An 18,046-nucleotide genomic window follows, 5' to 3' on the forward strand; every position below is an offset into this window, starting at 1 on the left:
TGCAGGGTAAGTATTCCATGAATACCATCTAGTTGCAGTAATTATTCGTGCCTGTTTTTGCTAAACTCCAGGGGTTTTTTCTGATTCATGTTCTAATTTGTGTTCCAAATATGCCATTCAATTGAAATGAAGTTATTCCTCGATCATAAACGGACATTTCTGGATAGACAGACAGCCAGACAGAAGTTAACCAATTGCTTAACCCCACTCTTTGTTTTGCGCACGGGGGTAAATCACTTGTACGTTAACTAAAAGGATATCCGCCACGCATAGATAAACCTCCGGTAAGAAGTAGTCATTATTATGACTGTTTGGATTAATGGGGTGTAAAAGGTCATGGGTAGGGATGGGAGATGTCAGGCGATGGTGGTGTGGTGCTCCATTATCTGAAGCCCTGGTGAAAGAAGTGGGATCGAAGTATCTTCGCAAGGAGGTTCTACAAACGGGAGAAGAGAGGAACAGGAGTGGAGACGTTTGTTGTTGTAAGTTGTAATTGTTGTAATTGTTGTAATAGTAAGTGTTGATTTTGTGAGTTTAATCCAGAAGGGTTATTGGAAGAATATCCTGAAGGAGCTGCAATGGTTGGAAACCTGAGAGTGCAGAAAGGGGCAAGACCAGAGGAGGAGGTGGTTAATAAACATAGGTCACCAACATCGTATTTTGAGATTAAGAGAGACAAGGATGGGGAACATATATGGCACCGAGGCAAAAATACGCAAAGGTTAAGCCGAGAAGAGCAGATGTTTCTCACACGAGAGAACCTGCAAGTAATTGAGTTGTAGTCCGTCCATTGGCTCCCCTGGAAAAGATACAATTATCCCGATGCAAGATGAATTTCTGAAAATGGATGCTCATTAAGTGCTGCTCGAAAGATTTGTCGGCATGGTGAGTGTCAAAAAATCCCAAGGGGTGTATATGGCTGCTATTACTGTTAAATGGGGCCAGGTGTGCAAATTGCTCTTCCATGTACCGCTTGACACCACAACACACGGTTTTGAAATAGTACTTCTCAAGAACCATAAATATACGATGGATTTTTGTTCCACTTCCTGAATCTTCCTTATTGGGGCCGCAATTTGGTCTCGGCCCATAGTGAAGGTTGAGCAAGCTGAATAATTAGCCTCTGTTATAGTCTGCCCTGTGGGTACAGAGGAAACATTGGATCTCCATCTTGGTGAAACATGGTGTCCGACCACGATAGTCTTGCCTCTAGTCGCCCCCTGTGGCTTTCCTTCAGGGCTGTAGCTGCTCGGCCATGAATTACCCGGTCTCTGTTATATAGCTCAATGTTCCCCAATCGAGGCCTGCAATACCAGTAAATTGCTAATTCATTGCACCAATTACCAAACTAAAGGCACAAATGCCATTTTTACAGCGGCAGTTTTCAACCTTCCCTAAAGTTTTTGATGAAAGGCTTTTCTAAATTGCTCCATTCTGCAGCATTATTGTTACATTGGCAAAGGGACATTACACACTCCATTGGCTATTCCTCTTTGACTCGAGCCCCAGATATATCAGTATTTACCCCAAATTCACCATTACCTTGCCAAATGAGAGTCATAATCTACACAGCGACGGTCAAGGTGATACGATGATCTCGTGGTTGTCTGGTCAATGATTGGTGTAGCTGCCACTGGGTTCCATCAACCTGTGCTGTTCATGTTCTACCTGATGGTGCTTCATTAGAGTTCCTACCTGGAAGTCATCCTGTCCTATTCTTCCTCATGACATCCTTTTATCCTATAAGCCATATCGGATAAAATCCATGGAACTTTAAAACCTAAACTTGATGGGCATTATCCATCCCAACTCCGTTTGCTCAAAAAACGTTTTTTTTGATGATTTTTTTTAACGGAAGTGACTCGTGGCCCAAATAGAGCTCCGCACGGATCATTCCGCAGTGTTGTGTCGTAGATCAGATGAAGGTCACCACTTGCGATGAAACCATGGGATGGCTTCTCCCGACAATTGTTTTTTTTTATTTGTTGCTTCGATGTTCAAGATGCAAGGCTAGCATTACACCTGCAGGGAGCGTCCCACAGGAAAGGTTCATAAAACAGTCCACTGCTACCAACAGGGCCTAATTTGGCCATTATCCCAGCATCAAGCTCCTTGTACCAGCTCTGGTTTCCAAAGGTGTTTCTGCATATGGTTTTCTACCCTCCTGGCACTTCTTGCCTGTGACATTTTTATAGCAATGTTAAAGTTTTTTACAATTGCCCAAAACAGCTGTGTGCTCTCATTGCTTTCGTGGCAGGTAACATTTTCTTCTTTTATTACTTTATTTGTGTAAACGAGTAATGTGGCATAAAGAAAACACATCTGAACTGGAAAGTATCTGAAAATGCAAAAACCTGTCCATGCCCATTTGTATTCAGACGTCTTCGTCTTTTTTCCATATGCTCAAAATAACGAATACAGTAAAATTTTAAAAAATACTAAACGACAATTGATGATTTCATACAGCCTTGCCCTTTGAGCATAAGATTCTAAAAACAATAATCAGCTTTTAGCTTTTGATTGGTGAACCAAATCTGTGACCCAATATGCAAATTCTTAAAATTTCAAGTCAACTGAATGAAAATTGACTATTTCATGCAACCTTGACCTTTGACCTTTTGATCTAAAAAAACAAAAACACAATCGACTCCTACCTTTTGATTAGAGAACCAATTCCGTGATCTGATATGCAAATGATTTAAATTTCAGGTCAATCAGGTGAAAATTATTGATTTTATGCAACCATGACCTTTGACCTTTTGATCTAAAAAAACAAAAAAACAATCTGCTTGTAGCTTTTGATTAATGAACCAATTCAGTGACTCAATATGCAAATTCTTAAAATTTCAAGTCAATCGGATGAAAGTTGACGATTTCATGTGACTTTGACCTTTTGACCAAATTATGAATTTGCCTTCTCCGTATTTTCAAAATAAAGCTTTGGTGCAAATTTGATGACAATAGCTCAAATGGTAAAAAAAGAAAAGAAAAGAAGTTATGGTCCGGACAGACACCCACACCCACGCACACACAGACAGATACACGACACAGACACACCGACAGACACACAGAAGTGATTGCAAAACCCCATCTCCTGCTGCAGTGCACGGGATGGGCTAATGAAAGGAAAGCGGACACGTAATTCTTGGTTGGGCCAAAGTGTTCACCATTCTCCAATTGATTTTCTCATTCTGTCCTGTGTCTCCACATTTCCATTTGTCCCTGTCGATGATGGATCTGGTTGTTCCGTCTGATATTGTTTCTGCCTGTGCTGTCTCTTCCCACCGACCACAGTTGCCCAACCTGCAGCACATCAGCGAAAATCTCATGAAGCACAGTCTCAAGACTGCAGACCTTGAAGATATGACCATTGGTCAGCTCCAGGTCATTGTGAACGATCTTCATTCACAGATAGAAAGTAAGTTTGCGTCTTATAATTTGTTATTCCTCTTCTTCTTCGTCTTCTTCTTCTTATTATTCTTCCTCTTCTTCCTCTGCTTTGTCTTCTTCTTCTTCTTCTTCTTCATCTCTTTCTTCAGATTCTTCTTCATCTTCTCTCTCTCTCTCTCTCTCTCTCTCTCTCTCTCTCTCTCTCTCTCTCTCTCTCTCTCTCTCTCAGCAGCATTATGAACAGCATTTTGTCCTTCCATAAAGCTCATTGTTCAGCAAATTTGAGTCTGAGGCCTTCAGAAGAAAGGCATGATTTCTGCATTTGTATTGACCTGGCTACTCAATCCTTGAACTCTTTTACAATTGATAGAATCAGATGGTGAATTCATATTTTAATTTACGAAGCCTTTGTTCTGTATTACCTTGGAAAAATTTACAATTTCTGTTAATATTTTAGATATACTGTTTAACTGATCATTGCCCAATGACCAAGTCAACTCTCAGCAACCCGAAAGCTTTCTGAAAAATTCCATTCGTTTTCCTCCTTTTCTCCCATCTCTCCCCGAAAGGTATATCTCACTCTTAGCTCCTCTCTCCCATCCATCAAGCGAATAAAAGTATGAGGGGTTATAATAATATTTATTCCCACACCATTTTCCATATGACCTGTGGGTCGCTCGCTACTAGGTAATGAGCATTTCCATAGCTGACAATTTATCCTGGACAGGTCAAGACCACAAGTTATGCTGCCCAAAGACCCACCAATCGGGCTCGGAATTTGGGATTGGCTTATCGTACTGGCACACATTGATCTGCTCTTTTCAAAATGGTGTCCTTTATCTTTTATTTTATTTTGACAGTTTATAGTCTATAAACCGGGACACTCGTGCTCAGGCAGGAAATAAATCCACACTAGATCGTTCAAAGATTAGTGCACTACATCTGAACCACCCTGCCAATCTCCCACACTAGATAGCTCAAGAGTGAGTGCACTATCTCTGAACCACCCTGCCAATCTCTCACAATAGATAGCTCAAGAGTGAGTGCACTATCTCTGAACCATCCTGCCAATCTCCCACACTAGATACACTACATTGCCAAAAGTATGCGGACACCCCTACTAATTAGTGGATTTGGCTGTTTTAGCCACACCCATTGCTGACAGGTACATATAATCAAGCACACAGCCATGCAATCTCCATAGACAAACTTTGGCAGTAGAACGGGCTGTACTGAAGAGCTCAGTGACTTTCAACGTGGCACCGTCATAGGATGCCAGCTTTCCAACAAGTCAGTTCGTCAAATTTCTGCCCTGCTAGAGCTGCCCCGATCAACTGTAAGTGCTGTTGTTATGAAGTGGAAACGTCTGGGAGCAACAACAGCTCAGCCGTTAAGTGGTAGGCCACACAAGCTCACAGAATGGGACCGCCGAGTGCTGAGGCATGTAGTACATAAAAATCGTCTGTCCTTGGTTGCAACACTGACTGCCGAGTTCCAAACTGCCTCTGGAAGTAACGTCAGCACAACAACTGTTCATCAGGAGCTTCATGAAATGGGTTTCCATGGCTGAGCAGCCGCACACAAGCCGAAGATCGCCATGCACAAGGCCAAGCGTCGGCTGGAGTGGTGTGAGGCTCGCCGCCATTGGACTCTGGAGCAGTGGAAACGCGTTATCTTTAGTGATGAATCACTCTTCACCATCTGGCAGTGCGATGGACGAATGTAGGTTTGGCGGGTGCCAGGAGAACGCTACCTGCCCGAATGCATGGTGTCAACTGTAAAGTTTGGTGGAGGAAGAATAATGGTCTGGGGCTGTTTTTCATGGTTCGGGCTCGGCCCCTTTGTTCCAGTGAAGGGAAATCTGAATGCTGGAGCATACAATGACATTCTAGACGGTTGTGTGTTTCCAACTTTGTGGCAACAGGTTGGGGAAGGCCCTTTCCTGTTTCAGCATAAGAATGGCCCCGTGCACAAAGTGAACTCCATACAGAAATGGTTTGTCGAGATCAGTGTGGAAGAACTTGACTGGCCTGCACAGAGTCCTGACCTCAACCCCATTGAACACCTTTGGGATGAATTGTAATGCCGATTGCGAGCCAGGCCTAATCACTCAACATCAGTGGCCGACCTCACGAATAGTCTTGTTGCTGAATGGAAGCAAATCCCCGCAGCAATGTTCCAACATCTGGTGGAAAGTCTTCCCGGAAGATTGGAAGCTGTAATAACAGCAAATGGGGGGACCAACGACATATTAATGCCCATGATTTTGGAATGAGATGTTCCACGAGCACATACGGGTGTGATGTTCTGGTGTCCACATACTTTTGGCCATGTAGTGTATCTCAAGAATAAGTGCACTATGTCTGAACCACCCTGCCAATCTCCCACAATAGATAGTTCAAAGATTAGTGCACTACCTCTGAACCATCCTGTCAATGTCCCACAATAGATAGCTTAAGAGTGAGTGCACTACTCTGCCAATCACAATCTGAAGCACTGCACAGAAAAGTTTCATGAAGTTTTTATTTCTCTCAGCAACTCTATGATCCAGGTTCATGAAGTCATGAAATTGCATTTTGGTAACAGAAGTGGGAATCCTCCACAGGTCCGGGCCACAAATCATGGACCACAAAGGGAAATCATCACTGGAGCAGCTGACATTTTTCATTCCCACAAATATAGTGACAATTGCAGTGTTATTCCGTCAACGTTTTCGCCACCATGTCCACAGGCCGGTTCCTCTCCTGGACATCGACACTTGGATGGAAATTCCACTAAGAATAGAGGTTGTGTCACAGATAATTGTTGGTAAGTTTTGTTATGTCAGGTCATCCATTACAGACCAGCTTAACTCCCATCATTCAATATCCAACTCTCTCTCTCTCTCTCCATTCCAGGGTAAAGGCCAAAATCTGCGTGGCCATCAAAATGGCCACCATCAGCGTAACGTTGATTTATTGTTCTGTTTGTACATAAACTAAGATATTTTTCCTGAACTAACATACACGGATGGGCCAGCGAGATGGCCCAGAGGTCCGCACACTCACGACCAAGCTGCCTGGCCTGGGTTTGAATCCCGACACAACTATAAACTGTCATCCTGGTGTTTCGCAGTCAGGATGATTCATCAATGTACGTGATGTCCGGACACCATTAGTTGGTGGATGATAAAGACCCTATGGTGTCCTTCGTGAAGAGGAGGCGAGCTATCGCCGGCACCCAGAACAAAGTACAATGACCTGCCCTGAATACTGCTGGGAAGGCAATGGCAAACCACCCAGTGTAATCCTCACTCAGGAAGCTGCTTCGGCGGCACCGACGCTCTGGCAAGAGTACTGTACCTCATCGGGAGAGAACATACAAGATACAAGGACACACAAGGAAACATGGATATGACATGAGGTCAACAAACCTGAGCTCTTTCCACATCAAACTACGTCATCAACATTGTTTATTCTTTTAATCATCTTCTCTGTAATAATCCCATTCATACCATGAATTTTAATTTACTATGAATTTACATCCTTTTAAATGTTTAACTTGGACATCCCATTTAATCTCTCAATGTGTAATTTCGCTAAGGTTCCGGCACACAGTTCATCTGGCTTTTCCAAACACCTATTACATCCTTTTATTCACTCCCTCATGACACTTCCCATATTGCTTACCGCATTCCACTCCCTCGTTCAACTCCCCACATTCCACTCCCTCATTCCACTCCCTCATTCCACTCCCTCATTCCACTCCCCACATTCCACTCCCTCATTCCACTCCCTCATTCCACTCCCCACATTCCACTCCCTCATTCCATTCCCTCATTCCACTCCCCACATTCCACTCCCACATTCCACTCCCTCGTTCAACTCCCCACATTCCACTCCCTCATGACACTCCCACAATCCACTCCCCACATTCCTCTCCCTCGTTCAACTCCCCACATTCCACTCCCTCATGACACTCCCACAATCCACTCCCCACATTCCTCTCCCTCGTTCAACTCCCCACATTCCATTTCCTCATTCCACTCCCTTATTCCACTCCCTCGTTCAACTCCCCACATTCCATTTCCTCATTCCACTCCCTCATTCCACTCCCTTATTCCACTCCCTCGTTCAACTCCCCACATTCCATTTCCTCATTCCACTCACTTATTCCACTCCCTCATTCCACTCCCTTATTCCACTCCCCACATTCCATTTCCCTCATTCCACTCCCTTATTCCACTCCCTCATTCCACTCCCTTATTCCACTCCCCACATTCCATTTCCTCATTCCACTCTCTTATTCCACTCCCTTATTCCACTCCCTTATTCCACTCCCCACATTCCATTTCCTCATTCCACTCCCTTATTCCACTCCCTCATTCCACTCCCTCATGACACTCCCCACAATCCACTCCCCACATTCCACTCCCTCGTTCAACTCCCCACATTCCATTTTCCTCATTCCCCTCCCTCATTCCACTCCCTTATTCCACTCCCGTATTCCACTCCCCACATTCCATTTCCTCATTCCACTCCATTATTCCACTCCCTCATTCCACTCCCCACATTCCATTTCCTCATTCCACTCCCTTATTCCACTCCCCACATTCCATTTCCTCATTCCACTCCCTTATTCCACTCCCCACATTCCATTTCCTCATTCCACTCCCTTATTCCACTCCCTCATTCCACTCCCTCATGACACTCCCCACAATCCACTCCCCACATTCCACTCCCTCGTTCAACTCCCCACATTCCATTTTCCTCATTCCCCTCCCTCATTCCACTCCCTTATTCCACTCCCGTATTCCACTCCCCACATTCCATTTCCTCATTCCACTCCATTATTCCACTCCCTCATTCCACTCCCCACATTCCATTTCCTCATTCCACTCCCTTATTCCACTCCCTCATTCCACTCCCTCATTCCACTCCCTTATTCCACTCCCCACATTCCATTTCCTCATTCCACTCCCTCATTCCACTCCCTCATTCCACTCCCTTATTCCACTCCCTCATTCCACTCCCACATTCCACTCCCTCATTCCACTCCCTCATTCCACCTCCTTATTCCACTCCCTCATTCCACTCCCTCATTCCACTCCCTCATTCCACCTCCTTATTCCACTCCCTTATTCCACTCCCTTATTCCACTCCCACATTCCACTCCCTCATTCCACTCCCTCATTCCACTCCCTCATTCCACTCCCTTATTCCACTCCCACATTCCACTCCCTCATTCCACTCCCTTATTCCACTCCCTCATTCCACTCCCACATTCCACTCCCTCATTCCACTCCCTCATTCCACCTCCTTATTCCACTCCCTTATTCCACTCCCTCATTGCACTCCCTTATTCCACACCTTAATGTCACTCCGTTATCCAATGATGTTGAATTAAACCCACGATGCATTTCGCTAAAGGTACCCGTTTAAAGGTACAAGCTTTATCCATATTGTTGATATAAAACCTGCTGGTATTGTTGCCAAAATGCGAAACTTCAGGAAGCGACGCTTGATTGGTTTAAGCAAATCACCTGAATATTCACAATGACGACGTATTACACGCTGTGTGCTGCCCACGGACATGTGCGTCACTTCCTGTAAAATGGAATCCCGGTGTGCGTGGACCAACGCTCCAATCTCTCGGCCGTGCCTTTCGCCCGTAGATCTGAACGAGGAGCTCATGCAGTTGTTACTTGTGCGAGACGAGCTGCACATGGAGCAGGACGCCATGCTGGTCGATATTGAAGACCTCACCAGGTGAATATAGCGAACTACTCACCTTGTACCATGTTGCTGTCAATGCGAGACGGTGTCGGTGCCCATGAGTGTGCTGCCCTCTAGCGACCATCGTCTCTTACTGCACCTTTGCTATGCTTGCTCAAGTTCCTGGCATCGTCGGCTGATATCTGCTGCTACTACTACAACTACTTCCGACTACTACTTTAATCGCCCCAAATAGTTCAACATTCTTGTGGGTCTGCCAGGAAGGTTTTCGTCGCAAGTCTTTCACGAACCGATCGGCTAGGCCTAACGTTGGACCCGAGCCGATTTGGGCAGAAATTTTGTACTTCGTTCATGATGCCTGCGATAACTCACCTGAAGTCCACCGGCTAACACCAGCACACATGGAAAAGCCGGCTTAGCGTCCATCCGAGGAGCGGATGTTAGGCGATGTCCGGCCTGTGAAATACCAGTTTCTAATTGGGTCTAAATTGAACCGAGACCAGGTAGCTCATAGACTTGTACGCTACCTGTACACCTTCCTGTCGGGATTATATTATAGGCTATGAGATCGATGCAGCAGTTCATGTGATTTAAGGATGTTCTGATTGGTTAGTGATACTTTCATTTGCTCATGATGGCACCATCATTGATAAACCGTGACACTCTTAACGAAGTTGTTACCTGCAGCCTCCGCTACCGAAGGTAGACGAAAGTTATGTTTTCACCCCTGTCTGTTTGGCTGTGAGCAGGATATCTCAAAAAAGTTTTCAGGTTGTCCGTCCGGGCTAAACTTCGTTTTTCTCAGCAACCAAATGTCCGATTGAGACGAAACTTTCAGGGTAGGAGTGACACGCATGCAGAATGTTTTTATGATAATTGTGACGTCATAGGACACGTGGTATGGCAGCCATCTTGGATTAAACGCAAATAATTACAAAATTATTTATCGGAAACCGCGAATGGAAAAATGTGAAACTTGGCACATTGTCAAGTACTCCTAATGGGGAACAACATCATGATAATGATATCATATATGAAGTGGTACACCAGCCAAAAATGTTTTAATCGAATTCCTTATCCTAAAAATCTGAAATTGCATGCACATGATCTATGACCCATTTGTATTGAAATATTAAATTTATGACATCATAGGTCACATGGTTTGGCAGCCATATTGGATTGAAGGAAAAGATGAAATAATTATATATCTGAAACCGCTCACCCTATCGATGCGAAATTTTACAAATATCATCTAACAGCACTGATGCATATAGTTTGAAAATGATGTCATAGGTCACATGGTTTGGCAGCCATATTGGATTGAAGGAAAATATGAAATAATTATATATCTGAAACCGCTCCTCCTATCGATGCGAAATTTTACAAATATCATCTAACAGCACTGATGCATATAGTTTGAAAATGATGTCATAGGTCACATGGTTTGGCAGCCATATTGGAATGAAGGAAAATATTAAATAATTATATATCTGAAACCGCTCACCCTATTGATGCGAAATTTTACAAATATCATCTAACAGCACTGATGCATATAGTTTGAAAATGATGTCATAGGTCACGTGGTTTGGCAGCCATCTTGGATATAAAAACGAGCCTATCCAATCAACACGAAACTTCACAAACGTGATCCACTACCCATACATATGCAGAGTGATGGCATCTACTCGTTCAGAGGCTATTGTTCTAGTTTTAATTTATAAGGTGATTCTTTACCATTGCTAGATGGGGCCAAAACGATATGTCAAACAAAGTTAGGGATGGTTTTTGACAAAATTTGGTGGATGAGTTGGTTAGGCACCAAGAACAAGCCGATTCGGTTTTGGTTCAGGTACGCATCCAGATCTGGCCTATCGGTGGATACAAACCGTAAACGGTTCAGCCTGGCGGAGGTTTGCTCTATACCGAGTGATGTTCTAGATTAATTGATTTATCATCCTGTATTGCCCGATGATTTATCATGCACTCACATAATTACTGCTGGATAGAGAATGATGATATTCAGCTCAGAATGATGATGTAAGCAATTATAATATTCAGAGAATCATGATATTGAGGTGAAAACAATGTGATACTGTAACTTGGACATCTCTATTTGTCTCTCTCATCAATGGAATCCACTCCTCATGTCTGCCCCCCCACCCCCCATTCTTACATCCTCACGACCATCTGTTCGTCTTCCATTCTCAATGATGAGATTTTAAAACTTTCGTTCAACCCTTCTTCTTCCTACCTCTCTGTATTGACCGCAATGTGATGTAAGAATTTCCTAACCACAAAGACAATCAATTTGATGTTTTCATGGAACTTTTCCTGATATCTCCTTGTTTTTCCCCTACCTGATCTGCGCAGACATGGTGAGAGGCAGCAAAAAGATCTTGTAGACGGGCCGCTGTCAAAATAGGGCAGTTATTCCTTATCCGCAACATGATGCTCTGCTTTATAACCTTTGGAATTCCCGGAATCACCTGCTCCCACCTTTACTACAATGAGCTTCTTGCATCTCATCCCACCGCCGGTCGTATTCGCCCTCTCGAGTCCGCACCACCGAGCAAAGTACATTGTTCATTTGATCAAAGCCATTTCACAAAGAGTTTTAGGATGGAATCACTGGCTCTTTGGAAATCCTGCTTGACCCGCCATCTTGGGGAGCCCGAAGTGCGAGACCACAGACATCAGTTGTGCACACGGAGCTGATAAAACTCCAACGGTAACTGCGCTTGCTCAGGACCATGTAAGAACCCACAGGTGTATCTACTGTTGTGCTGGTTCCATGCGGGCCTACCGGTACTGTGATGTCAATATTGAAATCATGAGAATCGTGAGTGCACATGGTAAATATTTTAGGGATCAGGGGAATAACCTTGTCATTGAGATATTGATGGTGAGGCAGACGCGTGGTGTATTGTGCCAAAACCAACAGGTGGGTCATTGGCAACCAGCACGTGCACAAGAACATGTTTGCTCGTATCATTCTTCTTCTTCTTCTTCTTCTGCTTCTAAAATGCATGTTCTAAAACACGCCAAACCGTTTCATTCGTTGCAGTAGAGTCACCTGCACTGCCTCCTATCATTCAACCACGGAATTCCCGATCTTCTCAAACATCCACATCGTGACCATCTCCGCACGACCCACGTGCATGCATCGATGCGCACAACTGTATTTCATATTTTTATTTTTTATAATCAGCATTTACACCGTAAAACTTCACCTCGATGGCTCGTTCATTCGGTGCTTCTCTTGTGTTCAAACATTGACACTTTGCAGCGAATTCTGTGACTTCGGCTCGTGTGTTGTCCCAATGTGGCCATCCTCCATCTTCTCGATGTAAATACATAAGATATTTATTTAATAAAAAAGCACACCTGCCACCAATGCTGTCCAGTGGATTGACTGCAGAACCTGTAATCATTAGGATAAAGGAAACCTGTAATCACGGGTATAAAGGGTACCTGTAATCATGAGGACAAAGGAAACCGGTAATCATTAGGACAAAGGAAACCTGCAATCATGAGGACAAAGGAAACCTGTAATCATGAGGACAAAGGAAACCTGTAATCATGAGGTTATAGGAAACCTGTAATCATGAGGACAAAGGAAACCTGTAATCATGAGGACAAAGGAAACCTGTAATCATGAGGACAAAGGAAACCTGCAATCATGAGGACAAAGGAAACCTGTAATCATGAGGACAAAGGAAACCTGTAATCATGAGGACAAAGGAACCCTGTAATCATGAGGTTATAGGAAACCTGTAATCATGAGGACAAAGGAAACCTGTAATCATGAGGACAAAGGAAACCTGTAATAATGAGGACAAAGGAAACCTGAAATCATGAGGACAAAGGAAACCTGTAATCATGAGGACAAAGGAAACCTGTAATCATGAGGACAAAGGAAACCTGTAATCATGAGGACAAAGGAAACCTGTAATCATGAGGTTATAGGAAACCTGTAATCATGAGGACAAAGGAAACCTGTAATCATGAGGACAAAGGAAACTTGTAATCATGAGGATATAGGAAACCTGTAATCATGAGGACAAAGGAAACCTGTAATCATGAGGATATAGGAAACCTGCAATCATGAGGACAAAGGAAACCTGTAATCATGAGGACAAAGGAAACCTGTAATCATGAGGACAAAGGAAACCTGTAATCACGAGGACAGAGGAAACCTGTAATCATGAGGACAAAGGAAACCTGTAATCATGAGGACAGAGGAAACCTGTAATCATGAGGACAAAGGAAACCTGTAATCATGAGGTTATAGGAAACCTGTAATCATGAGGACAAAGGAAACCTGTAATCATGAGGACAAAGGAAACCTGTAATCATGAGGATATAGGAAACCTGCAATCATGAGGACAAAGGAAACCTGTAATCATGAGGACAAAGGAAACCTGTAATCATGAGGACAAAGGAAACCTGTAATCACGAGGACAGAGGAAACCTGTAATCATGAGGACAAAGGAAACCTGTAATCATGAGGATATAGGAAACCTGTAATCATGAGGACAAAGGAAACCTGTAATCATGAGGACAGAGGAAACCTGTAATCATGAGGACAAAGGAAACCTGTAATCATGAGGACAAAGGAAACCTGTAATCATGAGGACAAAGGAAACCTGTAATCATGAGGACAAAGGAAACCTGTAATCATGAGGATAAAGGGAACCTGTAATCATGAGGATAGAGGGAGCCTGTAATCATGAGGATAAAGGGAACATGTAATCTTGAGGATAGAGTGAGCCTGTAATCATGAGGATACAGGGAGCCTGTAATCATGAGAATATAGGGAACCTGCAATCATGAGGATATAGGGAGCCTGTAATCATGAGAATATAGGGAACCTGCAATCATGAGGATACAGGGAGCCTGTAATCATGAGGACAAAGGAAAGCGGTAATCATTAGGACAAAGGAAACCTGTAATCATGAGGACAAAGGAAACCTGTAATCATGAGGATATAGGAAACCTGTAATCATGAGGACAAAGGAAACCTGTAATCATGAGGACAGAGGAAACCTGTAATCATGAGGACAAAGGAAACCTGTAATCATGAGGACAAAGGAAACCTGTAATCATGAGGACAAAGGAAACCTGTAATCATGAGGACAAAGGAAACCTGTAATCATGAGGACAAAGGAAACCTGTAATCATGAGGACAAAGGAAACCTGTAATCATGAGGACAAAGGAAACCTGTAATCATGAGGATAGAGGAAACCTGCAATCATGAGGACAAAGGAAACCTGTAATCATGAGGATATAGGAAACCTGTAATCATGAGGACAAAGGAAACCTGTAATCATGAGGATATAGGAAACCTGTAATCATGAGGACAAAGGAAACCTGTAATCATGAGGATATAGGAAACCTGTAATCATGAGGACAAAGGAAACCTGTAATCATGAGGATATAGGAAACCTGCAATCATGAGGACAAAGGAAACCTGTAATCATGAGGACAGAGGAAACCTGTAATCATGAGGACAAAGGAAACCTGTAATCATGAGGACAAAGGAAACCTGTAATCATGAGGACAAAGGAAACCTGTAATCATGAGGACAAAGGAAACCTGTAATCATGAGGACAAAGGAAACCTGTAATCATGAGGACAAAGGAAACCTGTAATCATGAGGACAAAGGAAACCTGTAATCATGAGGACAAAGGAAACCTGAAATCATGAGGACAAAGGAAACCTGTAATCATGAGGACAAAGGAAACCTGTAATCATGAGGATACAGGAAACCTGTAATCATGAGAACAAAGGAAACCTGTAATCATGAGGACAGAGGGAGCCTGTAATCATGAGGATATCGGGAACCTGTAATCAGGAGGACAAAGGAAACATGTAATCATGAGGATATAGGAAACCTGTAATCATGAGGACAAAGGAAACCTGTAATCATGAGGATATAGGAAACCTGTAATCATGAGGACAAAGGAAATCTGTAATCATGAGGATATAGGAAACCTGTAATCATGAGGACAAAGGAAACCTGTAATAATGAGGATATAGGAAACCTGCAATCATGAGGACAAAGGAAACCTGTAATCATGAGGACAGAGGAAACCTGTAATCATGAGGACAAAGGAAACCTGTAATCATGAGGATATAGGAAAGCTGTAATCATGAGGACAAAGGAAACCTGTAATCATGAGGATATAGGAAACCTGTAATCATGAGGACAAAGGAAACCTGTAATCATGAGGATATAGGAAACCTGCAATCATGAGGACAAAGGAAACCTGTAATCATGAGGACAGAGGAAACCTGTAATCATGAGGACAAAGGAAACCTGTAATCATGAGGACAAAGGAAACCTGTAATCATGAGGACAAAGGAAACCTGTAATCATGAGGACAAAGGAAACCTGTAATCATGAGGACAAAGGAAACCTGTAATCATGAGGACAAAGGAAACCTGTAATCATGAGGACAAAGGAAACCTGAAATCATGAGGACAAAGGAAACCTGTAATCATGAGGACAAAGGAAACCTGTAATCATGAGGATACAGGAAACCTGTAATCATGAGAACAAAGGAAACCTGTAATCATGAGGACAGAGGGAGCCTGTAATCATGAGGATATCGGGAACCTGTAATCATGAGGACAAAGGAAACCTGTAATCAGGAGGACAAAGGAAACCTGTAATCATGAGGATATAGGAAACCTGTAATCATGAGGACAAAGGAAACCTGTAATCATGAGGATATAGGAAACCTGTAATCATGAGGACAAAGGAAATCTGTAATCATGAGGATATAGGAAACCTCTAATCATGAGGACAAAGGAAACCTGTAATAATGAGGATATAGGAAACCTGCAATCATGAGGACAAAGGAAACCTGTAATCATGAGGACAAAGGAAACCTGTAATCATGAGGATATAGGAAACCTGTAATCATGAGGACAAAGGAAACCTGTAATCATGAGGACAGAGGAAACCTGTAATCATGAGGACAAAGGAAACCTGTAATCATGAGGACAAAGGAAACCTGTAATCATGAGGATATAGGAAACCTGTAATCATGAGGACAAAGGAAACCTGTAATCATGAGGATATATGAAACCTGCAATCATGAGGACAAAGGAAACCTGTAATCATGAGGATATAGGAAACCTGTAATCATGAGGACAAAGGAAACCTGTAATCATGAGGACAAAGGAAACCTGTAATCATGAGGACAGAGGAAACCTGTAATCATGAGGACAGAGGGAGCCTGAAATCATGAGGATATCGGGAACCTGTAATCATGAGGACAAAGGAAACCTGTAATCATGAGGACAAAGGAAACCTGTAATCATGAGGATATAGGAAACCTGTAATCATGAGGACAAAGGAAACCTGTAATCATGAGGATATAGGAAACCTGTAATCATGAGGACAAAGGAAACCTGTAATCATGAGGATATAGGAAACCTGTAATCATGAGGACAAAGGAAACCTGTAATAATGAGGATATAGGAAACCTGCAATCATGAGGACAAAGGAAACCTGTAATCATGAGGACAAAGGAAACCTGTAATCATGAGGATATAGGAAACCTGTAATCATGAGGACAAAGGAAACCTGTAATCATGAGGACAGAGGAAACCTGTAATCATGAGGACAAAGGAAACCTGTAATCATGAGGACAAAGGAAACCTGTAATCATGAGGACAAAGGAAACCTGTAATCATGAGGACAAAGGAAACCTGTAATCATGAGGACAAAGGAAACCTGTAATCATGAGGACAAAGGAAACCTGTAATCATGAGGACAAAGGAAACCTGTAATCATGAGGACAAAGGAAACCTGTAATCATGAGGACAAAGGAAACCTGTAATCATGAGGACAAAGGAAACCTGTAATCATGAGGACAAAGGAAACCTGTAATCATGAGGACAAAGGAAACCTGTAATCATGAGGACAGAGGAAACCTGTAATCATGAGGACAAAGGAAACCTGTAATCATGAGGACAAAGGAAACCTGTAATCATGAGGACAAAGGAAACCTGTAATCATGAGGATAAAGGGAACCTGTAATCATGAGGATAGAGGGAGCCTGTAATCATGAGGATAAAGGGAACATGTAATCTTGAGGATAGAGTGAGCCTGTAATCATGAGGATACAGGGAGCCTGTAATCATGAGAATATAGGGAACCTGCAATCATGAGGATACAGGGAGCCTGCAATCATGAGGATATAGGGAGCCTGTAATCATGAGAATATAGGGAACCTGCAATCATGAGGATACAGGGAGCCTGTAATCATGAGGACAAAGGAAACCGGTAATCATTAGGACAAAGGAAACCTGTAATCATGAGGACAAAGGAAACCTGTAATCATGAGGATATAGGAAACCTGTAATCATGAGGACAAAGGAAACCTGTAATCATGAGGACAGAGGAAACCTGTAATCATGAGGACAAAGGAAACCTGTAATCATGAGGACAAAGGAAACCTGTAATCATGAGGACAAAGGAAACCTGTAATCATGAGGACAAAGGAAACCTGTAATCATGAGGATATAGGAAACCTGCAATCATGAGGACAAAGGAAACCTGTAATCATGAGGATTTAGGAAACCTGTAATCATGAGGACAAAGGAAACCTGTAATCATGAGGATATAGGAAACCTGTAATCATGAGGACAAAGGAAACCTGTAATCATGAGGATATAGGAAACCTGTAATCATGAGGACAAAGGAAACCTGTAATCATGAGGATATAGGAAACCTGCAATCATGAGGACAAAGGAAACCTGTAATCATGAGGACAGAGGAAACCTGTAATCATGAGGACAAAGGAAACCTGTAATCATGAGGACAAAGGAAACCTGTAATCATGAGGACAAAGGAAACCTGTAATCATGAGGACAAAGGAAACCTGTAATCATGAGGACAAAGGAAACCTGTAATCATGAGGACAAAGG

General features: G+C 42.9%; 1 protein-coding gene across 9 annotated transcripts in view; it reads left to right on the forward strand.

The window, feature by feature from the left end:
• Positions 1–12,498, forward strand: part of LOC137439001 (schwannomin-interacting protein 1) — a 322,566-nt gene extending 310,068 nt beyond the window's left edge. For all 9 annotated transcript variants that reach the window (XM_078767606.1, XM_068134553.2, XM_068134555.2 and 6 more), the window contains 3 exons: positions 3,295–3,418; positions 9,044–9,137; positions 11,475–12,498. In XM_078767606.1, the coding sequence (XP_078623732.1) occupies positions 3,295–3,418; positions 9,044–9,137; positions 11,475–11,526 (270 nt within the window). In that variant the 3' untranslated portion in view covers positions 11,527–12,498. The remainder of the gene's footprint in view (positions 1–3,294; positions 3,419–9,043; positions 9,138–11,474) is intronic.
• The last annotated feature ends 5,548 nt before the right edge of the window (positions 12,499–18,046 follow it).

The sequence above is a fragment of the Myxine glutinosa genome, chromosome 13 (genome assembly GCF_964187855.1).
Source record: "Myxine glutinosa chromosome 13, kmMyxGlut1.1, whole genome shotgun sequence".
In the NCBI taxonomy this organism is placed as follows: domain Eukaryota; kingdom Metazoa; phylum Chordata; class Myxini; order Myxiniformes; family Myxinidae; genus Myxine; species Myxine glutinosa.